The sequence below is a fragment of the Trachurus trachurus genome, assembly GCF_905171665.1.
Source record: "Trachurus trachurus genome assembly, chromosome: 14".
Lineage (NCBI taxonomy): Eukaryota > Metazoa > Chordata > Actinopteri > Carangiformes > Carangidae > Trachurus > Trachurus trachurus.
In genome coordinates this window covers 6878348-6904257 of record NC_139903.1, presented here as the reverse complement: position 1 = coordinate 6904257, position 25910 = coordinate 6878348, and the positions used below count along the sequence as shown (strand labels likewise).

Here is a 25910-nt window from a genome sequence, read left to right as displayed (position 1 = left end):
GTATGTGTGTGTTTCTGTGGAAGTCGGGGTGTTTTCCCTCAGCTGTCCACTACACCTGACACCACTCACCTCAACCACACAAACAGGTTACCTCCCCATCTCGGCGTTTGACTCATTCGTGCTCGTGCACGGAGACTCAGAGCTTTGACACGAGCACAGACTGTATCCTAATCATTGACAACCACTGAGTCACTCTCATCTCATCACAGAGTGGAGATATGAGCTGAAGTTAAATATTTTATTTATTATTTTATTTTTATTCCAGTAGGCTACTCTCTCTCTGTGTCCGGTCCAGACTCCAGCTGGGAGCCCCCGCCGGGTTAAGTGCCTTGCTCAGGGACAGTTAGATGAATGGGCTGACGGGAACGCAGGGAGACACACGAGCACAACCCCACCCTCATTCCCCCACTTCCTCCTCCGCGGAATCGAACCACCGACTTTTCCCGGTTACCCACCAACCCGCCCACCCCTCACCCTCCCATCCTCTTCCTCTTCCTCTTCCTCTTCCAGCCACACCGAGTGCAGAAACAGCAGCAGGGAGACACCCGCGTGCCCCCTGAGTAACTTGTAGTCTTGATTCTCCTTTAAATCTCCCCGGCTGGTTACTACCTCTGCCACTACCATCGGCAGCAGCAGCGCTGCTTCTTGATGTTGTGGTCGGGAGTACGCATGCGCCCGGCATTGGAATTACTGCACTGGCAAGACTAAGTTGGACATCGTCTGTCTTCACTAAAAAAGAAAAAAAAAAACACGCACACAACACAAGTATGGCAGTGTTCAGAATAAGAAGAATGAGCTGTGTCCGCGTCTGCCTGGTCCCCCTGTTAGCCGCGGTGGTTTGCGCCCAGAGGTAAGTGGAAGGGTCGGAGGATGCTCCACTCATTTTTCCTATAAGTGTGACAGTGTTAGAGACGGCATGGAAAACACTTGGACACTTTCTGCTCCAGGAATATCTCGTCATCTAAACCTGCTGCTCTCACTCTCTCTCTCTTCCTCTTCTCTTTCTTTTTTGTCTTCCATAGTGTCGGTGTCAATGACCCTAGCAATATGTCTTTGGTTAAAGAGACGGTGGACAGACTGTTGAAAGGTTATGACATACGATTGAGGCCAGATTTCGGAGGTAAAAAGAAAAAAAAAAACATACAATGAACTTGCATTATCACCAACTCTGTTCGAGTTTGCGTCTTTGTCAGCCTGTGTAATAGTCCAGTCTTTATACGGCAGCACGAGCCGTCACGGAGAAGTCAGTGACAGGGCTCTGCAGGTATCGGGACAAGTCAAAGAGACAGTTGTTTAGTGGCAGGTATCGAGGCTAAAATGTGTCAGATCCACACACAATACCGACATTGTGAGGGGGGACACACACACACACATACACACACACACACATAGAGGAGTGATGTGGTTACAGGGGGTGGGGGGGAGGTGGATGGGTGGTGGTGGTGGGGTGAATGATAAAACACACCAGCTCATTTATTTGAATGAAAAACCAACTCCAGCACCTCTGATGGAAATATTCAGATAAATAGCTGCCTCTTCATTATTTAGACCTCTGCTCCGTTTTCAATTGTCCACGGCTGCGGACACACACACACACACACGTTTTCTTTCTTTCTTTCTTTCTTTTTTTTTTTAAATATATATATATATGGTGCCAAGCTATTTCATGTCAACAACTTTTTCGGTGGGAATCTGCAGCACTTTGCATCGCGCGTCTGTTAAAAGGCAAAAAAAAAAGCAGAAGAAACTATTATCCGGCTGACAACAGCTAAATTCACAAGTGTTGATCATCTGTGTTGCCATCACGCACACACACATTATTATTATTTTTAACCGCTGCTTGTGATCTCTGCTCACCACCGATCTTGTGTTGTGTGTTTGTGTTTATCTGCCCAATGCAGGTGCTCCGGTCGGAGTGGGGATGAATATAGACATAGCCAGTATAGACATGGTATCAGAAGTCAATATGGTAAGTAGGTCATTATCACCTCCACCTATGACAATGGGCTCTGCTCTGATGATGACCCCCCACCCCCCCCTCTGCTATTGCATGACCCAGCAGAGGAAATACCCTCCAAAGCATCGGGGAAACCCCCCTCCTAATGCCAATCACTGGCATCGACCTGTGGTGCTGCTGCACAGGCTCACGTTGTTTTTTGCAAAGGCTGATGACATGATGTGAAATCTCTCTGGGATTCTGATATTCATAGACATGGATGTTTTTTTTTTTTTTTATGTTTTTTGTTTTGGTCTCATAAGCTGATTGCTGATACAAAGCCAAGCATCAATGATTTAAGAGACTGAAAAAGTTAAATCTTCTCCCCATAGGTAAAAAGTTGTCATAGTTTTCCCAAGTCTCAGTCTGCAGGGTGGATATTTCACACTGACATATATGTCATTTAACAAGAAATAATTTACATTTGGCTGTCAGGGCTGGTTTGTGAGTGTGCTGCTGCTGCTGTGCTAGTGGAGGCAGTGGCAGTGGAGGAACTTGAGAGCTGTGGATGTGAAGTTTTGCTTCATACAAGTGCACCTCCTAGTGATGAGATGCTGGAACTGCACCTGCACAAAGCGAGCTGCATTCAATCATCACAGAAGGTCACAATGAGCATTTACCATACAGCTGACAAGTGGTGGATCATAACTGATAGTTATGGATATGACTACAATATGGATGAGTTTCCAAGCGTTTCCATTGTCATGTCTCCTCTCCCTGTGGTTCACCTAGACTCTTACATCTGACACTTTTCACTTGCACCTTATTTATGCTTTATATAAAGACGTGTCGTGTTGTTTGCAGTTTTTTTTTGTTTGTTGGTTTATTTGTTTAGGTTGCTACTATGATGTGAGTCATGTGGTGATGTCAGGGAGTGATTACATGCTGGAATATTTTTGGCAGCAGCACCCAAAGGCTGTTGCTCATGTTGTTATCTTTGTGCTCCTGTGGAATATGTTGATGAGCAGAGATGAGAAAACAGATGATGATGCCATGTCTATTTGCATGCATTTACACAGAAGATCTGCGCAAGCACACACACGCACGCACACACAAGCACACTCACAAACACAATGCAGGCCCACAGAGCTCTCCACAGTGGCCTTGAATCCTTAATGAAAGGCAAATTTTCTCTTTGTAACCAATGCAGGAGCTTGAAAGCAGTCTTACATTGTGTTTTTGTGTGTGTGTCTATGTGTGTGTGTGAGTTGCCTGCAAGTTGTAGCATTGTGTGCACATGAGCTGTATTTCCAGGAATCAAAGACAAGTATTATGTAAGACGTTATTTGTATCTGTACTGTACATCCAAATCAGCTAATGCATAAGAGCAGTTTCATCCGATTTATACGCAGCTTTTCCTCAACAACAAAAAAGGGGAAGAGGCAGTTTTTCGCTGTGTTAAATGATTAAGTGTTGATATTTGGGGCATTTGTAGGGTTTTTTTTAAAGATGGAGCTGCCCAAGTGTAAGCAAAGAGGTTGTAACATACGAGACAGTGGGATGTGTCAAATAACTAAACCAGCAGGAAACCACAAAATCTGTTGTGTTTTCTTTACTACTTTCTCCACCACAATCGTCTCCTTCGGGGTACAACTTTCCAAAATAATAATAATGAAAAAAAAGTTAAGTATATCCCGTATAAGTAGCTAAAAAATGAAATAAAAATAAAATCCCATTCTCCATCCAAACACACAAAAGGCGGCGCTGGGCAGTGTCTTTGATCATCCCGTGGCTTTGTCAGATTTGGCCCAGTAAACACCCTCTAATGTGAAAGGGGAGTTATTACCACCTGACCCATTTGAGCCTCATGAAAAGAGGAGGCCACATGTGTCTGTAATGGTTTCAGCAGCATCTTTGATCTGCTCCCCTTCCTATAAATGTGACCACTTTTCAGGATAGCAGCTGGGGTAGAAGCACTTTCTCTTCTTCCATTTCCCTCTCCCCACATCTGGCTCTCTGTCTGTCTGCCACTTATTTTGGTGCGAGGATCGAGCCATTAGCCATTAAGGCAGAACGGGACATCCACGCTTTGGTCTTGTATATTAAAAATATATTTTTCCTTCTATTACTCACAACACGACTGCTGCCTGTTTAAAGCCTCACATTAAAAAGCAGAGACACATGAATGAATGACTGCAGAGTACACAGTATAGTTTCCTTACACTTTCTTTTTTTTTTTCCACAGGGGCCATTAAAATAAGGAAGTGCAAACAGGTTTGTCTTAAACCATCTGTTTTAGCACTTTGCTACCAATGTCAGAGCAGAAACCCATTTAGAAACAACACGAGGCCTCAAGCTCACTTCAGATGAGTCACCAAACTGAGTATGCAAGCCCTCAGGCATGAGTGGCCCAGAGGACATGAAGCCCTCCTTGGTACTGGTCACGTAAGCAATTCTGAGGTCCAGAAAGGCACAGCGGGGACTACAGCATGTTGTGGTTCCCCACCCACCCGTCCTTTTTTTTGGTAAAGCCTGGCCTCTAGGACACATTAGTAAGCATCGACTGCTGAGCTGCTTTGCGAGGTGTCGTTCCCGAGTCGTGTAACATGTAGAAAACCAAACTACACGCCACTTAGGCCTGGAGCCAGACACGGGATGAGGAGGCCATGGCTGGTGTTCATTACATCCCCATGAAAGGTCACTTGTTCCATGGTGTCGGAGCCAAAGTCCCTCGGAGGGTGAAAAGGGAGAGGATATGATTGTGTGAGACCTAAGGGTCAAATTTTTCACCTTTGTGTGTGTGTGATAGAACGACACATAGAGAGACAGGAGAGAGAGAGAGAGCTCTGACATTAACAAGTTACCATGAGGAGAGCCAACAGTGGTGCTGGTGTTGGAGGGAAGGTCATGTACCTCGTGCTGCTGAGGGTTCATTGTGCATGACTCAGAGGTGGACGTACAGAGAGGGACACACTCACTGAATACCAATGTCACGTTAGAAATTCAACTCATGGCAACCAGCTTGGAAAGCTGTTATTCATGCACTGGTCAAAGGAAGAGAAGAGAGAAACGTGTGGCCATGGCCATGTGGAGGTTTTCTTTTTTTTTTTTTTCGTTCTTTATCTTTTGTGAACTTTCTCCACTGCTGTTTAAGTCTCAATATTTGCTTTCGCCTGAGCTGTGGAGCACTCGAATCTTAAGCCAACAGTTTTCACAGGGGGAGAGAAATACTCCTGTCTGAGGATGAACTAAAGTTCTTATCATCATCCAAAAGGCAGAAATACCATTATTGATGCACATAAAGGTCAAGAGGAGCTTATTGATTGCTGGAGAGGGACTGTGAAATCCAGAGCCCCTGATTTTAGTACCCGGTTATTTCAGCCTCTCAGCAGAAGTGATACCTGATGGGAAATGTGCTGCAAATGCATAGAGACTGCACTAAAACTACTATACATTATACAGATGTGATACATTATAATGGATGTTGGCTGAAAGGCAAGAGATTATTACTCACCATGTGATAATAGGAGGGAGGGGGAAAGGTAGTGGAAGCACTTACTGTACTGTATGTGTATGTGCTATTGCATAATATCTCATCCGGACCTGAGAGCTTTATAATGATATTAAGTCTGCATCTATAGTTGTGTCTAAATCTATTTAACAGCTTCAGCCTTCAATACTCTTTTGCTGATGTGGGCAAAACTGTAAATTGACAAGCGGTTGACATGGGCCAATAAATCGACTTTAAGTAAGTTCATATAATTTAAATGGATTTTCAATCATTTAGCTTTCAGCTTATTAATGACAATAATGAGGAAAACAACACCTCAATCATTCACCACATTAATATTAATCATAGTCAGCAATGGGCACATGACAGAAATGATCTTTGGGAGATAATGAATACAGCTTCATTGTTTTTTTTTTCAGTGACATTGTTCTCTAGTCTCATTTGTCAGATGGTTCTTCACCAAAATTATACACACGGTTTGATCAGTGCAGTCTTTGTCAGTACTCAAATTATCTCCAGACTCCTGCTCCATGATGGTTGCATGGTAACTAATGAGAGTGTAGCAGAGAAGCAACGTGTGAAGATTCACAGACTGAAAATAACATGTCGATTGTGGAGAGGAATACACTCAGAGAGAGAGAAGGTGGTCACTTAAAAAAAAGAAAAGTCAATTAAAGTGTGTGAATGTGTGAACTGTCATATTAAAAATGGCACCCACGCTATATATAAAACTCATAACAACCTAATGAGCAAAAGGGGACTGACCTCAGTCCGCAGACGTAATACTGGCTGATAAACTATTTAGTAGACAAGCACAGTTTGAGATATTAATGCAACATGGACCCGAGAGCTGGAGCTGGTTGGTTTGGACTAGTGCAGCACAAAGAGAAGCTGAACAGTTGCAGATGAATGCTGTTTACTGTGGTTGGTTGATCCTGTTGTATCATTCATTAATAAAGTTTTATCACAGAAACTGGAAACTTAAAGTATTAGTTACTCAAAGTCCTGTGGAGTGACTCTGAAGTGTCCCCCCTTCTTGCCTGTAGTCTATATTAGGATATCTAGTCTGCTCACTCTCACGGTCTCTCATGTACTGTACTGTATGTACATTCACAAATCCTAATCCCCCCCCAACTAGTCTTCTGTCATGGTTTCTCATAAACTGGTATGTTAACATAGCCTCCAGGAAAGTCTAGCTGTTCCAATTACATAATGGACGGAGCACAGACAAACTCCACCAGGGTTCAGGGAGGATTTTGACTCGGCACTGCTACAGGAGAGAGTTGTAATGTATGAAGAAAGCCCGGCCTCTAACGATAACACTATCGATTTATTTCCCCTGCTCAGCAATAGATGATGCATCAGTCTGACTCAGGAGACATCGTGGACTCATCTCAGGGCTCCTGGTCCAAGACAATTTCATTAAAAAATTGGCCTGAATGGGACTTAAAATAAGGTTATCAGTTGACTTATGGTGCCGTGCATTAAAATAACAAAATAAGTGAATAGGTAGTAAATGCATTCAGTGAAGGATTTATACATTAAGGATACAATTTTCCCTTAAAATTGCTCTTATTTATTAAGGTGGACTGACAGTGGTGACTCAGTATATAATGTAGCTACTTACACTGCTCTGATCTGTATTCATTTGAAAGTAAAACAGTGGATTAGTCGATCAAGAGTTAAACCAGAACAATCTCTCAGAGGAAGCGACTGAGTGATTGAAGTCGTGCAGAAACTGAATTAATCATCCACGCAGCACAAACATGAATACTGATCACTTTCCTTTGTTGACAGAACCTTTAAACTTAAAGGTTCAATCCGCTTTGCATCATCTGACCTGTATGGTTAATGTGTTGCATTAAAGTTTGTCAAGCAGACACAAGGATATATTAGGGTTTTGTTTTTAAGTCGTGTCTCTAGCTTCATGAATGTATATTAGTCGAATATTCACTCTTTTCTTTTAGTCCTGGTGTTTGGTGTTCATCAACTTCTGGTTCTTTAGAGGTTAATGTTCTGCTGGGTTTATCAGAGCTTTTTCTTTGAGAGCAGCTCAAAGACGCTGCTAGGAAGTAGTCAGGAGTGTTGAGACTGAGCTGATAAACAGATCTGGGGTTATGTCGTCATCTGAGATTCTGCTAATCTAACAGTGTTCAACATTTTGGCAAATTGACCCATTGCCATAATCCCTTTAGGAGTAGGTTTGTTACCTTTAATTGTCGGTGCATGTTGTTTTTAGAACGGCGGAGCAGAGCTGTGAGCTGCTCAGAGCTACGCTACGGAGGCTAATGGGATTTCTTGGTTTCAACCACACATACACAATCCAAACGGGAAAGCGCATCAGCGGTTTTGCATGAATTTATCTCTAAAACAACTCTGTAACGTTCTGTTATAGCGTGGTGAATGTGCAGGTCACAACTTGTCCACCAGAGTGTTTTGGAGTTGTTGGATTGTGTATTTGATGAGTTTGATGAGGGAAACCAAGAAATCCCATTAGCCTCCGTAGCATAGCTCTGAGCAGCTCGCGGCTCTGCTCCGCCGTTCTAAAAATAGCTTGCACCGACAATTAAAGGTATCGAACCTACTCCTAAGACTATAGAGATTATAGCAATGGGACAATTTGCCCAAATGTTGAACTATCCCTTTAAAGCAGCCTACATATGACACAACACGTTTTAGTTTTGATTGTGTCATGTTACTTTCAGCCCACATCAATCAAGCCCAATCAAACAAAGCAATAAATTGAAAGAGTACAGGGTTCCTCTCTGCATCTCAGTGACCAAATGTTCAGATCCATGTATTGATGTAGCATGTGTGACTTTCTCTCTTGCTGCAAACATTGTGAATGGATGGAAGACTTGGATTTATCCATCAAGGTCACTGAATAAAACAGAATAAAAGGTTTCTCTCATTGCCCTGCAGTCTATTTGGTAGGTTAGTGTCTGATCAACCTGTGTCTCTGTGTAATCCAACCACTTGAACTCCTCATTGTCCAATGTGCAGATATTTTCAACGCAGTATCTTCTAAGTCCAGTTGACCTGTACGTCAGTGGGACAAATATGAGGGCTGACACCAAATATCTGGAGGATGGTGGCGTCCATTCACTCCGACCATTAGCACGTCCAGGAAACATCTTGTGTGTTTTTAGTCCTATATTTATTATGAATTGATATGTCACACCTCTTTAGGTGGGGAAGTATTTTCACCCCACTCCGATTCATTTTTTATAAGCCTTTCATTAAGCCTTATCTTTTCTACCTTCCTTTCTTCATTCCCACCCAAAGAGCTGAGCAGCAACCTGCTACGCATATCAACAGATTCAGCCAAAAAAAACAAACATATATTCCACACAGAAATATAGAAAATACAACAAGCTCATGCAGAGGGGAGTCACAGGGGGATGGTGGAGGGAGTGGATGAATTGTGTGAGAAGAGCACTAAAACAACCCAGGCTCCAAGTTGCATTATTCATGCCAGTAGGTTTAGATACATATGCCTCCCTATAGAGTTTTAGTAATCCATTTAGATTACACTCCTGTGCCACTTAGATGCAGTAAAAGAACAGACATTAAGTGGGTTGTTTGTATACCGAAAAGAGGATTTTTATGTCGCCAGTGACAATACATAACATATGGGTAGGTGTTTTTGCTCATTAGCAGAACCAATTAGCCTAATGTGGATGATGATGGTGAAGGTGGTGGTTGTGTTGCAAGGAAGATGATGACGGTGATCATGCCCACAGAATAAGGAGGAAACAAGATGAACTGTTTCTGAAATACTCCCCAAATGAAGATAAACAAGAAAAAGGAAACTCAGATATGTGAACGCAACAACGCGTTACACACATTAGATTATTAGAGCTCCTGTCTCAGCCATGATAACTTCAGGTATAAGAGCTGTAATCGCTCTTGGTGCGAGCACAAGCCATAAGATTAGCTGTTTTTTTTTGTTGTGTGTACTTTGCAGCACTTTATCAATTTCTCTCTGACTTGACTTTAAAAAATTGGGAATGTACGAGAGCTGAGCGACGCAGCAAGAATGAACAAGCTCGATGTTTCAGCCTGTTAGTCAAACATTTTTTAAAGAATTATCATCAAAGTAACACGAGGCAGGTCGACTCCTAATGGACTGAATGCTTCTGGTTGTTATTGTGAGACATAATATACTGTGGGAGCAGAAGCACTGTTTATCATATAACATTTGCTATTGGACACTTCCTGTGTCTAGATTACTGAGCCTTTTTTTAAACAGGTCTGTCTTTATTGAAGATGCTGAGCATGTTCGGTGCCAAATGAGTCATGACGAGGTGTTTGTTTTGGTCTCCTGCTTGGATTTGTTAACAAAAACACAGAATCAAACTATGGTGCTATGCTTATAATGATAGACGCTTAAACATTGGTATTTTTCTCTCAAATAACAATTATCGACCCAAATATACCAATTAGTTATTATTCACACTCTCTCTAATGTGAAAAACAGTACTGATCGTTGCACTAAAAAAAAGTCATTGTGACACAAAAAAACAGTTCAAAAATCATCACACAGAGATAATTGAAGAATTTCAACAACTGATTGCAGCAATGGAACTGGTGCAGCACTTATTCAGTCAATAGAGATCCTAACAAAAGTCAATACAATATGGCAAACAAATCCAAACTACTCAGAGTGACAGGCAGTCAATCAAAGTGCAGGCAGATGGCCATGTAAACAGGTAGAGACAGGGAACAGAATGAAGCCCGGAGAAATAAGACGGCGACGCAGCACAGAGAAGCTGAACAAACTGAGAGCGATCCTCTCTTTAGAAATTGGAGATCATTGCAAATGAGGTGCAACTGGGGGAGCAGGTGACCAAGGCTGAGAGTGGAGCAGGACCGGGTGCAAACTCAACACAACAGCTGATGGACGAGTGATGAGTGACACATCAGAGAGAGAAAGAGAGAGAGAGAGGTTTGTGTTTAGAAGAGAGGGAATAGAAAGAGAAAGTTGACTCAGAGGAGGGAGGAGAGGGAGATGGAGCAGCTGTCGCCATGACAAGATTACCTCAGGTTTTTGTGCAGTCGAAATCTCATAAGCCGTGTGTACAGAGATATGTGAAGAGTTTGACCTGCCATTATTTCTGTTGTCACCGCCGACACGTCTTTATATCTAATCTGTTGGTTCTTCACTTGTCCTCGGGCTTTTATGTTGTGAAAACTCTTTCAATTGACTTTTATTTCACATTCCAGCTGTGTGTGTGTGTGCAGTGTGCAGCATTTGATTCATATTTTCTCATTGAAATCCTCCATGATAGATACCGTAGTACAGATGTTCATATAATGTACAGTTGTTCACTTTTTTTTCCCACGGGATGAATTGTAAGAGCTTTATTGGTTGACCAATATCAGGTCAAACACTCTTGGTGGTGACATTTGCATCAGTCTTGGCTATATTTTGTGTTTAATGCTAATTAGCATTGTGTAAAAGCAATAAACTAAGATTGATGCTGAATATCACGGTAAACATTACCTGCTAACAAACTTATCACTTTAGGATATACACATGCACACACATGCACACACACACTATCATAAAGCACCAACAAACGTCCATCTCGGATCATTATGCTGCTTATTGTACAATTAGTAGCACAGCTCCAAATGTCAGGGGAAGGAAGGCGTGTAATCAATCCCCCCCCCCACCTCCCCCAGGTTAAACAAGCTCACTAGTTGGGCATCTGATTCACTGTTGTCTGTGGAGCTGTAGTTGTGACAGTGAATGATGGGCTTGCTGGATGTTGAGCCATCAGACAGCAGCCCGCTCCCTGCAGCTGTAGGTCTAACTCTTAAACAGCAGCATCTTGTTTTCATGTCGCTGGGCAGAGCGCGGGGAATTGACGGCATATTGCATCTGTGCCATTTGCTCATTGCGGGGCAATAATTTCCACACCTGTCCAGTGTCGAGCTGATGTTACTCTCTCTCTCTCTCTCTCCTACATACAGTATACTCTCCGCCTGTTTGGTAATAACACAAGGCTGGGGCCTACAGTATGCTGCATGGGGGATTAGACAGAGTTACAAATCGAAGTGGGTTAATCGGCTGGGCTGCCATTTCCGGAGCCATCTCTCACTTCACTTGCCCCACTGCTCTATTTGTTTATGTGCACACTCGCCTGCACAAAGTTTTTGGTCTAGTTGTTGTGGCAAAAACAATTAGAGTCATCTGATACACAGCTTTGTCTTTATGAAACAAGAAGTTATTAGAAGAGTCCTGCTGCTGCATCGTGAGGGCCGTCTGTGCTCAGTGTTGTGCAGAGGGGATAACACTCATCACTGTGTGGGGCCTATTTTTAGACTGTTAATCAAGGTAACATGTTCAGACTGACACACTCAGTATGATATCCCATAAAGTGAGTAGAGTGAGATTGCTTCATTTCAGCTCATCCACCCGCGGTGACCTAACAGAGGGCAAAATAATGTGTGTGTGTTAGTGTGCATGCAGGTTTGTGTATGCCTCAACTACATGGACTAGCACAGGGTTGTGACACGGAGCTACTTATCTGCCCAGTATGTATGAACATGTTTTTTCTATTAGAAAAACATCTGGTTAGGGATTAACTCCATGAAGAGAATGACTGAGTAGTGAGTGAGTGAGTGAGTGAGTCGCGTGTAACCAGCTTGACTAAATCACAAAAATATAGAATTCTTCATATCGCACTGTGATTTTTTTTATGTTTCAGTGCAGACGATTATGCAACACAGTCGTTTTCAGTGACAGTGTTTGTATTGAACTGTGATCAATAGTGATATGATCAATGCTACCTGTTCATACAGTATAACAACCTCAGCTCCTGTATAGAGAGTTTAAATCAAATCACTGTTTCACCAATATGACCATCTGTCACTGACAACATCTGGACACCACTTTCACTACAAAGCTCTACTTTTGTGGAGTTAAAGGACAATTCCGGGCAAATTCAACTCAGGGCTGTATTTTCCTATAACATTTTAGGTCTAAAAGAAGGAATCTGAAGATTTTCAGTTTAATTGCTCCTGTTTTGCGGTAGTTGTGTCTGTTCCCGCATCGCCACGGAAGCGATGAATGGAGCAGATTGAAGTTCCGCTGCTTAGGCTGTTTCCATCCCTCAAAGCCGCATTTTTTTCCCCCACAGATAGCGTCCGATGGCTACTCAAACATGCACCGAGAAGTTTGTGTACTTCAAGCACGCCGACATGTTTGTAGTTTGTAAGTCTCGCGGAGTCTCGCACGAGACCCAAGTTGTCGCGCTCGGTGTGTTTACATGCAGTCGGAAGCTCCCGTTTGTGTCATAAACACAGGAATATCAATTCTTGATATAGCAAGTCAAGTCAGTCACTTCAATCCCCTCCATTCATCGCTGCCGTGGCGATGAGGGGACAGACACAACTACCGCAAAACAGGAGCAATTAAACTGAAAATCTTCAGATTGCTTCTTTTAGACCTAAAATGTTATAGGAAAATACAGCCCCGAGTTGAATTTGCCCGGAATTTTCCTTTAATGTTTTGTAATCGTGGCTGTAGAACTGGTTTTTACCGGTCTCACTGGTCACTGTGGTTGGTCCAGTGTCTTGCACTACAGTATAGGACACAGATTTCACAGCACGTGAAAACTCGTACTGTCTGCTGTCGACGGAGCGCTGGGCCAGAATCTGCTTCATCACAGCTTGTCAAAATACAAGGAGTTGATAATGGTCGAACAGGAGTGTGGATCGGTTTTCACAGCAGCCGAACATGACGCTGAGAGCTGATAATGGGATATCAGTGAGAGGACTAATGCTGCAGCTGCTCTTGGCTTTGAATGATACTTTTGCCATCGCGCCAGTTTCTTCACTTGTCTGCATTTTGACTTTTTTATAGAACCTCATTTCAGCACTGTTCAACACAACACCCTTTTTTTTTTACAGTGCAAAAACCAGAAAAAATAGCACATTCTTGTCTTCTCAGCTTTGTTGCTCAGGGTCTTAGGAGCTTCTTCCTCTCTTCCTTTCTTCCCTCTCTCTCTCTCTCTTTCTCTCTGATTCCAAGAAGTGGCACAGTTGGGGGAAAAGAAGCCGAGAACCAGTGCTGCTGTTGTATGTTGTGTCTATTATGTTGAGTTTTTATATCAGCACTTATGCAAAAGACAAAGCCTGAAAGAGTTTCCTGCTTTTTAAATTATTCAGCATTGTAATTGTCAGCTGTGGGAGAGTATTCAAGAAAAAAAAAACCTGGATGAGAGGTTAGCCAGGCATGTAAGTGTTTGAATTGCTTTCCTTCTGGTTACTAGACTTTCTCCTTCCTGTGCGTCGCCCGCTCGTACAGACTGCATGCAAGAAACGGGTGTTCTGCCTTTAGCCCATGTGGTCATACTCTGAACACTGGTGCACTCAGGACTTCCTAAGACTTCTGTGGTGCTGCTACAGTATACTAAGTGTTTTATTGCTCGGTAGGAGGTGGGGGAGCTCGCCAAAGAAGACGCAGGAGGATACAGTCGGCTCTTATGTTTTATCACCCTCTCCCATTCTATGGAGACATATAGTTCATATTTATGTACAGGACAATGTAGTGAAAGTGATGTTTTCAGCTTTTTATACACCCAGACTGCTCTTTGTTTGACCAATACCAAAGTTTAAGAGAGGGAAAAAGAAAATATTTTTTGTTGTGTTTCAATGATGGATTTTATTTTCAAAAGCAAAAACCTGCAATTCTTTTTTACTTTTTGTTTTTGCCAGTGGCAGTGAAATAATAATAATAATAATAAACTGATCCATAATCTTGATCCGTCTCAGAGGGTAAATATACGTTACTGTAGCCTGAGATGAGGTGAAGAACAAGTCACTGGGAAATAAAACTCTAACTGTGGAGGATGGTATTGACTACTGTATGAGATGCTGACTGCTGGTGTCAAAGCTTCAGATCAAGTTGTATTATTTTATATTATATTTAAAAATAAGAAAACACGTCTTCATTCTTTGAAGAAAAAAACATATAAATATTATTGTCATCAGACTGGAACTCACCAGATAGAAAGATTGCTGTCATCATCCATTGTAGCACCATCAGAGTTGTAACTATTTGCAGGGACAGTTGGAGTTCAACACAAAGCCACTTCAGGTAATATTTAAAAGACAAATCTATCTGTTTATTACAGTTAAAAGAGAAGAAAAAACATTGCTTTGTTGTTTCTCATGAAAGTCATCTTTAGACTCTTTATTTGTTTATTTGAATGGGACAGTGCACATTAATGGACATAACATGTAAATATGCCGGATTATAGCAAGATGTTAATTTCCATCCGTAGTCCCATTAACGTAAAAATTGTTCAACAGCAGTACACATAATATATATATAAAAAAGTACACAAAACAAAAAGGCAACTACTGTACAGTATAAAGACTGAACTAGCTACTTTCTGTCACAACCATCCATACTGGTATTTTTGTGTGGTCTGTGGGTGGCACTGAATTACTTTCTGCAATAACATGCCTCTGTCATTACCCTTGTACTTCATCGCCACACACACAAACAAAGACGCACACGCACACACACACTGACACCTTCCTAAAGCACCCCTGTGTCTCTTGTAGGTCAGTCCAACTGTGAGGAGATATTGCTTCTTCAAGGGTGTCCTTGCTCAAGGAGATACTGTACACAGGCCACATGACTCTGTACATGGATGAAGAAGTAAAGAAAGAAAAAAAAAACACACCAACACAAGCGCCAAAACTGGATTTGCGGTTCAGATATTATGCGCCGACAACCTGCTTTCTGCTCTCACCCGGGGGCTGCATACGTGCCATCGATCCACAGACGTCTATATATTGTATTATCTCACTATTGACAATGTGTAGATGTGGTGTGTGCTTCCTGGTACTCTGTTTGAATAGCAATCAGCTTCTTTCCTCAGTTCCCTCAGACCTCCATTATGCATGAGGCGCGGGACTCCTCCAGTGGATCAGAGTATTTGTATGTGTGTTGTGTATGTATGTGTGTATGTGTGTGTGTGGTGCAGTCAGAGGACAGCTGCCCGACCCGTCGCTGCCTTAGCAGCAGCAGAAATTTGGCAAGTTTTTTGTCACAAAAGAGTTAAACACTCACAAATGCACATGCACACTTTAGACACACACACACAATCGGCGTCTTTGTGCCGGAGAAGCAGTAAGTGGGACAAATGGTGTGTTCACTGACTCCTCATTTTTTTCCCCCCACTTCTCTTTGGCCGGTTAACCTTCCGTCTTGTGAATGACAGCTGAGATTGAAACCTTCATCAACACCCCCTCGCCACCCGATCTTCCAGTGGGATTCAAAAGCGCCCTAATAATCTGCCCTCTCTCTCCCCCTCCACATCATACCCACCACCACCACTACCGCTGCCATCGCCATCGCCGCCGCCGCCCCCTCCGAATTGCCACTCCACTCTACTCCTCTCCAGGGACACAAAAGGGCCTGCAGATGCTCCAATCGACTCTAATAAATTGTATGTAGGCAGTTAAGCTGCATGACTGCCAACTGGCAAAGCTGTGAACCTCTGCTCTGGGAGAGGACTGAGAGAGAGAGGGAGAAACAGAGAGAAACGGAGAGAGAGAGAGAGAGAGAGAGAGAGAGAGAAAAGGGCTCCTCTAAATTTGATTCACCTTCAGCAGTGAGCTCTCTTGAAAGCTGCGTCCAGGCCAGAGTAAATGATGAAAGAGTATAGAGGGAAAAGGGGATATATACACAGAGACAGAGAGAGGGGACACTGGGAAAGAGAGAGAGAGAGAGAGAGAAAGAGAGAGAGAGAGAGAGAGAGTGCTGTGATGGAAAGTAAGGTTAGACAAAGTACAAGTAAACAAACAAGAGTCCAGGCTTTATTGAAATCTGTCATCTAGTTCCCCACATGCCATAAACCAAAGAAATGGCCTTGAGGGAAGAAAATACAAAAAGAGCACAGAGTCTAAGAGCTTGGGTCGGAGTAATGCCCTGAGACCTTAAAGGGCTAGTCCAGGTTATTTGATGCAGGGTTGTGTGAGGTAGTATACTCTACACTCATGCATAGGCAGTGTGTTACCTGCACTGGATTCGGATCAGCGCGCTGCCAGGAGCAGAACGATGAGCTGAAACAAACAAAGTATCTGTTTACATGAACGCTGCGTGGAGAATATCTTCAGTGTATTATCTTCCAATTTAGTACTATAGAAATGTGTCCACAGCTAGCGGTCAGGTCCAAGTATCTTTAAATTATTTTCATATGATTGGATCATCTATGAGTTATTTAATTATAGAACAGCACACTCAAAATGAATAAATAAATATCCTGTTTTCTAAAAATAAACTTGGAAGTGCTCTCTGGTGGACAGAGTATGTAATGACCACAGATATCTCACACTCAGATTCATGTTTCCCCTCTTCTTCTTCTTCCTTCTTCTGTCTTTTTGGTTGTCAATCTGACTGTTGTGCTAAAAAAAAAAAATAGCAACGTTATTTATCCTGGAGCAAATGGGGCAAATGAAACCCCTGCAGCAGCCCCTGTGTGCGTTCCTGTCGTAGATTTACTACACGCGGCGCACAAGCTGCTCCAGATACAGAGCTGGATCCCGAGGACTTCTGTGCACGTATATCTCCAGAGACGTGTGTGTGTGGGGGGAGAGGGGGAGGAAGGAGGGTGGGGGGTGGAGGGTATATACAGTGTGTCACTCAGCTCTTTGGGGATCAGCATGTTTATTATTAGGCCTCTTTGGAAAGGCTGCAGCCTGTGCCATCCTGTCGCTGATGGCACGAGGACAGTGTGAGACAGGAAATTGAAAGCCACTTGTTGTTTGGAGGGTTTTCTGGAAGAAGTGTAGTAGGTGGATGACAGAGTGTGGTACGGACATATGGCACATGAGTGGTGGTGGTGGTGGAGGAGGAGGAGGAGGAGGGATCACGTTTCCTCCACCACCACTGAGGGAATTTGAAGAGAGAGAGAGTAAAATAGACAGAGAGGACGGAGCCAGAGGAAGACTGCTTTCAGATTCAGTCCCACACGTCAAGGTCGCTGCACTATAGAAATAATTTAAAGCAACATATACCGCTTTCAGGTACACCGTAACAGAAGAATATCATTCAAGATCTAAATCACAACACAGTCAGTCACAATCACATACTTCAGTGTCAGTGTAGAAATACCCAGTCCATCTCTGCCCTGAATGCAAAATAAAAGATTTATACATCAGCCGTCTCTGAGGGGGAGATATTAAAATCTGAATCTTGTGCCGAACCCATGTAGCACCTCCAATCCAACACCTGTCATGTTCCCTATAGACAGCTCCCTTGGCTGCGTCTGTTTAGTGGTAATGATCTAAGCCATTCACACTCCCCTGCAACGTGTTCCCGCATCGCCTCTCCCCCCCACCACCACCTCCCCCCCATACGTGCATGCAAATAGATGCAACAGGAGCTCCTCTGAGGGCTGAGATGGGTGTAGACGAGGAGCGCATGAAGGAGAGAGGGGATGCTATAGGGAGAGGAGAGCTCTGTGAAGGAATGAGGGGTAAATGGGAGATGAAATGGGGAAAAAATAACATGAAAGAGGCGGAGGTGGGGGTCGGGGGGGGGGCTGGGCAGATGAGGGAAGGAGGCGAGAGAAAATAGCAGAGGGAGGTCATCGTTGGTGCTGGAATCAGAGACTGGAAGTGAAGAGCTGTGAGAATAAAAGCAATTTGCATCACTGCTCCGCTGAGCTTTCCAGTGCCTTTCATTTACCCCCCCACCCCCACCCCCACCCCCACCCCCACCCATCTACACCACCCCCACACCTCCATCCCCTTTTACACCCCAACCCCACCACCATCCCTCCGGCAAACTCATCACACCATCCCACCGCTCTCGAATGGAAAACTGGCTTCAAGGGTGGTGTGGGGGAAAGGGACGAATAACCAATGTTCAATAGTTACTCATTCTCATTCACACCTCCTTCTGCCGTCCTTCATCCTCATCCTCCAGCACTCACTCATCATCATCATCATCATCATTCTCCAACCTATCCTCAACTTTTTACTTCCATGTTATCTTTTTCTCTGTTTCCTCTCTACTGTACTTCTACACACAGACTCTGTGTGTATGTTCCACTGTTGGAGCTCCTCTTCTGGCTGAATAAATTATAACAGCTGGATGTCATAATGACACAATAACATCACCAATGATCTAACCTGCAGTAGGCTACTTAATTTTCTGACCACTTAGGGGCATCAGAAACTCCTAAACCTGATAGGGCGACATGTTAGCAAACAGTCACCTTTCAGATCAGTTAGACCAATGGTTCTCAAAGTGGGGTCCGGGGAGGGTACAAGGGGGTCCCCATCTTTTTCTTGAAATCTTTCCTTTTTTTTTTTTTTGAGAAATTATTATTATACTTTTTTTTTTTTTTTTTAAGAAATTTTACTACTTTTTCGAGAATTTTATTAAACCTTTTTTTTTTTTAAGAAATCTTATCACTTTTTTCCAGAAATGTCTCGACAATATTTCCAAAAATTCACGCAATTTCAAAGTACATTGACTAAAAAAAGTAATGTTCTTCAGTCTCAGAACAAATGTTTGTGTATTTCTGGTGTTTGCTTCAAAATTTTGTCCAATGGGGGTCCATGGTCTGATTTGGGTCAATTTAGGGGTCCTTGATGTAAAAAAGCAATGATGGCTTTGTTTTGCTGTTTCGAGTGTGGTTCGGTCAACGAGGCAAGTTTTTGGTCTCCACTCCACTTATGTTGGGTCCAACTTGGGTCAAAGTTGTGCAACAGCGAACACCTTTTACGTTAGACATAGAGATCTTCCATGCTTAGTTATAATTTATTTTCCATTTCGGGCTGTCACAATCATGACATTTTAGTTGACGATTAATTGCCGTACAAATATTTGCAATTAACGATTTAATTGTTTTTTTCTGATCATTTTATGCCACTAAATAGTGTAAGTCAAAACATAGTTTAATACTGTAATACACCTTATGAAGAAGAAGAGCCATTTATTGGCATTAAAACATTGGAACATAGAAATAAATGGCGCATTTCTGTTTGACTTTAGACTTTGCAGCTAAATCCATGATGCTAACGTCAATTGATGTCAATTGATTAATTCTCCACTGCATTAAACCATAGAAGAGGAGGGGGCGCAACGTGATGATGTCATTAAAAGAGGACCAGTCAAACCTCAAATGGTGAAAAACGATGAGGAAACAGTTATGGCAATACAACATTTCTGTTTTATCCTGCTGTTTTTATACAGATGAATGGAAATGAGTTTAGCGATTATGCTTGATGATTGCGGGCAGCTCAAATAATTGTGATCAGGCAATTGTGTAATAATTGTGACAGGCCTGAGACTATTTTAATCAAGTGATTTTTATGCCAAAATAACCTAAATTTAAATAAGTACGTAGAGATGAGATTTCTTTCTCTTTTCTTTGCAAAGTTTGAATGAGAAAGAAAGAAGAAAGTTGCACCAATTAAATGATCCACAAATCATAGTCAGTACAGCTGGACTTTGTTATACAGGGTCGGTCTAATATTAGTTTTTCTCCTCGGTCCAAGAGAAGTCATGGAGGACGGTCAGAGAAGGTCAGAGTGAGAAGCTGGGGCATCTTTATTTGTTTCTTCACTGGTGCAAAAGAAATAAGTTGAATTTTTCTTACTCTGAGAAAAAAAAAGTTTCACATAGATGCTGAGACAATATCTGGCACAGATGAGTCTTTACAAGTCTTTCCATTTGAGCAATGTGAGCTGGTTACTTACTAACATTTTTGGCACCCAGGAGTCTCCCTGGCAGTCGAATCATATCAGGCTCAAACTGTAATATCCGTGGCAGGAAATGCCAATATGAGATTTGTACAATCAGTGGATTTTGGCTGCTACGGGGCTGAACTGACCAAGCATGTACTGTCCACACTCCGACTGTAAAATTCAACAGTATTACCTTTTCCACTGATGAACCACAAACTTTCAAAGTTTGAAAAAGGACCTTTTTAAATCAGAATCTGAATACAGCGTCTAATCTATACAAATTGATTTAGTCAGGACTCAGGAGATTTGGCTCTAATCCATTCAATTTACATTTCTCAACTTTATATATTTGACTATACAGTAATATACAGACACACACACACATATATATATTTGAATTGCCAGCTGAAATGCACCTTTTAGTATGAGCCAAGTCAAAGCAAAGCACTAGAACATTTAGTTTTCCTGATCCAATGTGTACTTAAAAACAACATACCTCAATTTCAGAATTGATTTTCCAAACTGAACTTGAAGAGCTGAAGTAAAACATGCTGACATTTTTATCAGGCTTAATCAAGGTCTGTGATTTAATCCTGAAAACAGCAGCACAGACGGCCTGAGCTGAACCCAAACAACTTTAAAGGACATTTGAGTAAAGGATAATGTTGAGAGAGCAGGTTGTTATAGAGACATAAACCCCGACAGGACAGATACAAGGTTTTATCCATCACAGAGTAGTATTGCAATTAATTGAGTTTATTTTAATGGTTTAAAGTATCATTCCCCTGTCTCATTTCACTATTAATGACAACGTCCAGTTTAATGTGAATTATAAATAAAAGTTTCCATCAACACTTTGCTGATCAGCTGTTGCCATGGGCACAGATTCAGGCTTGTTCAACCGCTGCAGGCAGTTTTTTTTTCCTGAGGCAATTTATAGATCAATAAGATTTTAGGTTACATTTACCAGTGCAGTAGGAATACTCTCATTTTCTTTTGTTTCTGAGGTAAAAAAACAACTTTCAAACAAAAGCTTATATTCACAACAGATAGAACATGTTTTATTTCCATAACAGAGCTATAGACGACCTGAAGTGGCTTTTATACTCAGCGTTTCTAAGGGATAAAAGAAGGCAGCTGAGCTCACATTAGACAAAAGGCTTCAGTTAGAACTGAAGAGGAGGACAAGAGGTTTCACACAGCACATTGAAACACCATGACCTGAATGATAAAAAACCTTCACAGACATATTCACTCAGCTTGGTGCACATGAGGAGGGACTGTGGTCATTAGTATTTGAGGCCTGACACAAGCTTGTGCAGCTCAGGTTGATGAGGACTCGTGACCACAGAATTTATTTCAATATGCGGTTGCAAATAATTGCATCTTCTTTCACTGGGCTTTCACATGCAGAGATGGTGACGAGCCACAGATAGAGCAGTGCACGCTGTCGGAGGGACTAGGGGAACTGTACGATGCAAGGTCAACATATACCCGGGGTATCTTCCAGTTACCCAGCTTCACTTAAAGGGACTACGGGGAGTTTCGGAAAGCGAAGTGTTTTCACACTACATTTCTCATGAGCCTCCGCATGCACGGTGAAATTCTTGGACCGGTGCAAGACGGACAAAAGCAAAAACATTTGCCAAGAATGTTTTGCCAACTAGCGACTAGGAAATGCTGGGCGAGTCGACCACTAAACAATAATATCAAAATAACTATAAATATATATTGATATATTTATCGAAAATGGACCCATTAACAAGTGTGGGTAATGTAGATTCATCCACATTAATATGAAACTCTTTTATAACCAAAAGCAAACTCCTCTGGGTCTCTTCAACTGAAAAATCACAATCACACTACACAGTCACATGACTAAATTATCCACTCGGTAAGTCAACACATGAAAGGCGGTGGTGTTTTTGCAGCATCTGACCACTCGCAAACATGGACACGTCTGGCAGTAGCAGCAGCTGCGTGTTTCACTAAGGACGAGCAGACAATAATTCTCCAGCAACATGAAGAGCTCAAAGATCAAATCGAGGCAAAAAGCAACACAGTCGCTGCAGCAAAGTGCAGAAAGGAGTGAAAATCACTGCTCACTGCTCCATCATGATGGCATGGGTCTGACAGGAATCAAATAGGTGTATTCCTCTAAAATGGTCGGTTGCCCAGATGTTTTTGTGGTGTGTATAACAATTTTAGCCTATTATTTCAGCTCTAAGCCCCGGTGGTGTCAAAAGGACTTGTGAACAAGTAAAAAACAAATAGAAAAACATAATTCAGAGGGTTAGGGTTCTGCTACGGACCAGGTTTAGCTGTTCAGCACAAGTTACCATGAAGTTACCTTGCTAAGCCCAAATCCTGCTTGCTATAGTCCAGTCCCCAGGTGAGCGGAGTCAGCGCGTTGTATAGAAGATGGTCTTTAAGCATCAGACCCCCCCCCCCCCCCCCCCCCCCCCCCCCCCCACGCAAGGGGGACACACCTGTGTCATCATTATCATGATGATAATGATGATGTGGCTGCGACAGCAAATGTGCCACTGCGCTGAGCAGCAGCATTAACTGCACTTGACAGAGTTTATTCGTTTTCAGCACAGTCGCACACGTAAACTTCTATAAATATAAGATTTAAGGCTTTAAACATAAATGTTAAATCGTGTGCTGCGGGTTTCCTTTGTCGTGGGTGGAAGTTTTCAGTCGAATATAACAGCACATTCATAAGATTTAATGACAAAAGAAATAAAAAACAATAACAGCACAAGCAGCACTGATCATAAATCGCTCGAGCTGAGTATCATTGACTCTTTTGTGTTCGGCGAGATCTGTCAGAAACATATTTAAGCAGAAAATGTTCAAAACAACTGAGCGTATTAACGCAGTGGGAAGTGTGTTGTGGAACTGGAAATGAGTTATTAGCTACAATGGATTCTCACATTCTGTTGCGGCTTCTGTTGTGTGAGAACACAATGATCACTTTGTGTTGTGCTCTCAGCTGCACAACATATTCTGCACTCATAAATTCACCATCATTCTCCGGCATCACCCTCCATCTCCTTCTCTTTCTCTTTCCATTTCTCTCTCACTCTCTCTCGCCAACATAGTTTATGTACTGATCCTCATTATGACCGTTGTTATGACAGCCTCCCGTGCACTTACATGCACAACAACGCTGCAGTTACTCCGGTGATTTACAACCTCCTCCTTCTGCAGAGAGATAAAGAGAGATGTACACTATAGATGTCTTTGAGGAGAGCTTTATGTTCACAGTAAACTAGCCACCGCGGTGCCTCCTCCTGCTCCTCAGGGCCCGTCCCACAATGCAAAAACCACAACTTCTTCAAGCAGACAGGCTTTGCAATAGCAGGCTCTCAGGGACGACAATGGAAACGTTCACTCAGTTAAATAACCTGGCTGTCTTTTTTTTTTTTTTCCCGTCTAACTTTCCACGGCTACTCAGCAGGACTAACACAGATTTGAAACGCCGACGCTGCAGTTGGGAGGATTGTGCATCTGCCAGCCGTCCTGATGGCGTTTTCTCTTTTTTTTCTCCTTCTTCTTCTTTTTACAAATGTTCCTCGTTATGAGCGCCAGGGCTTCAAGTGATGCAATACAAATGATGATGACTCTTGTTATCTAATCTCTGTTGTTACACACTGTGAATGATTCTGTGACAGTGAGGGAGCTTCCACCACGCACAGAGCTGAAGCTGAACATCACAGCTGCACTGTTTTCTCTTCTTCTATTCCTGCTCGTTGCACGCTGTGATCCCTGACGCACAACAAAAACACACATGTACAACACAAGTGTCTGTGTATGTACACCCACATGCAGGAAATGTACACACACATAATACATACAGTACATTCGTGTTGTGAAGATGTGCAGCACATTTTATGATGTATCTAAGGGACGTGTTTGTGTGTCTGTGTGTGCATCTCAATGAGAAAGAGCAGCAGAGGAGCTTCCCTGATGTTTCCTATGTTTGATGTGTGTATGTGTGTGTGTGTGTGTGTGTGTGTGTGTGTGTGTGTGTGTGTGTGTGTGTGTGTGTGTGTGTGTGTGTGTGTGTGTGTGTGTGTGTGTGTGTGTGTGTGTGTGTGTATCAACGAGTGCAGAGGAGATAGTTTAGGAGGAAGACATGGCAACAAGCATCTCCTCAGCCACACGTGCTGCGGTGCACAGCATCATCCAGAAAGAGAGCGGAGTGTGATGCTCTGTTACGTAACCACCGACCGGGGATGGAAGTGTTGGGAAGGCGGCTCACGTGTAGCCATGAAGCCAGTGGTGCAACTGTAAAGACACACGGATATATAGAAATATAGAAATTCTGCAAGACATTTTTTTGCCATTTTGTTGCAGGAACCTTGCGCTTCATTTGAGTGCAGATCTTCCAACACTGAATCCAGCCTTTACACACTGATTTGAATGTTTTTAAAAAGCTAATCCCTATGTTTACACAGGAAAACAAAAGTGAAATGGGTGTTTTCTATTTCCATTCTTAGTCCAATTATTCTGTGGAACACTAGAGTTGCCACTTTGCTATTTATGTCTTTGAATAACTCAATTCTCTAACTCTTGCTTGTCAGCACCTCGAGCCAAATAAGGTACAAACGACAACAACAACACAACAAAACCTATTTAAGTCAAACAAGGATTTGACTGTGAGGAGCTGCTCCCGTTTCCCCGGCTCCATCCAGTCAATATCTGAGCCCGTGGTTCCCAAGGTGCAGCGGGGATGTCAGATCTGTAGCCGACGGGCATATTCAAAAATGCATGTTCAGCCTCTTTGCCAGGAAGTGGATGTGCCAGTCATGACAAAAAGTTCCCTGAGACAGCAAGTTTATTTAACTTAGTTTTTTTCATGGATGATTGGTAGGCTTCTTCCTTGGCTGAGCTACATGAGCTGCTGCCTTGACTGTTTTATCGTGTCCTAGATTTACCATCAGGGAATTTCACTGCGACTTATCAAACTTCCTCCAGTTTGATAATAAAATATTAACCTACCGCATGTTTTTTTCAAGCTTTATGTTTGTGTGTGTGCGTGTGCATCACATTATACTGTAACAATGATTTGGATGTGCAGTGCCTTGTATCACTACTTTTGTTTTGTTGTTTTCATATTCTTTTATTTAAAACTTTTATGAAAGTGTGATTTCCTGAATGCACTTGAATGCAACTGCTGATCAAATTTGTGGATTTTTGCAGCACAACTAGTGGTCATAAACCTCCACAGGGACAGAGACCTTCAAGTGTCCCAATAAAGCATATATACAATATGAGCTACACTTTAGCTGGGAGACATTCATATCATGTCCAACAGACTTCCATGTCTGACTGGGCTATGTAAAGCAGACGTATACAGTCCCTCACAGGCTTTTTGTGCTGTCTGTGCACGACTTGATGTGATGTGAGCGGATGTTCTAACCATCCCAGTTCTGGGAAGAACAAACAGAGGGAAATGGGTGAATATGTTATGCAAGTACGACGTAGTTACGCTCATTTCACAAACAGTGCTTAATCTCAGAAAGACAGCGCCTGTCAAAGCAAATAGAGCATATACGAGATATTTTGTAAAACAGATTTTTGAGGTTGCTTGGAGGTTATTTTCATTTGTCTGGAACATGTGCTCTCTCTCTCTCTCTCTCTCTCTCTCTCTCTCTCTCTCTCTCTCTCTCTGTCTATGTATGAATGTCACTTACGCACAAAAAACACACAAACACACACATTAAAACC

At 42.5% G+C, this 25910-nt stretch overlaps 1 protein-coding gene across 2 annotated transcripts in view; it reads left to right on the top strand.

The window, feature by feature from the left end:
* Window positions 1-767: 767 nt before the first annotated feature.
* The window catches only part of gabrb2b (gamma-aminobutyric acid type A receptor subunit beta2b), a gene marked incomplete at both ends in the record, with an annotated part of 60145 nt that continues 35002 nt past the window's right edge, over window positions 768-25910 (top strand). The window contains 3 exons of one of the 2 annotated variants that reach the window (XM_083986211.1): window positions 768-850; window positions 1023-1120; window positions 1902-1969. In XM_083986211.1, coding sequence (XP_083842337.1) covers window positions 768-850; window positions 1023-1120; window positions 1902-1969 — 249 coding nt within the window. Of the gene's footprint in view, window positions 851-1022; window positions 1121-1901; window positions 1970-25910 lie in introns of those variants that run through there. The other variant, XM_083986212.1, reaches the window with a different exon arrangement.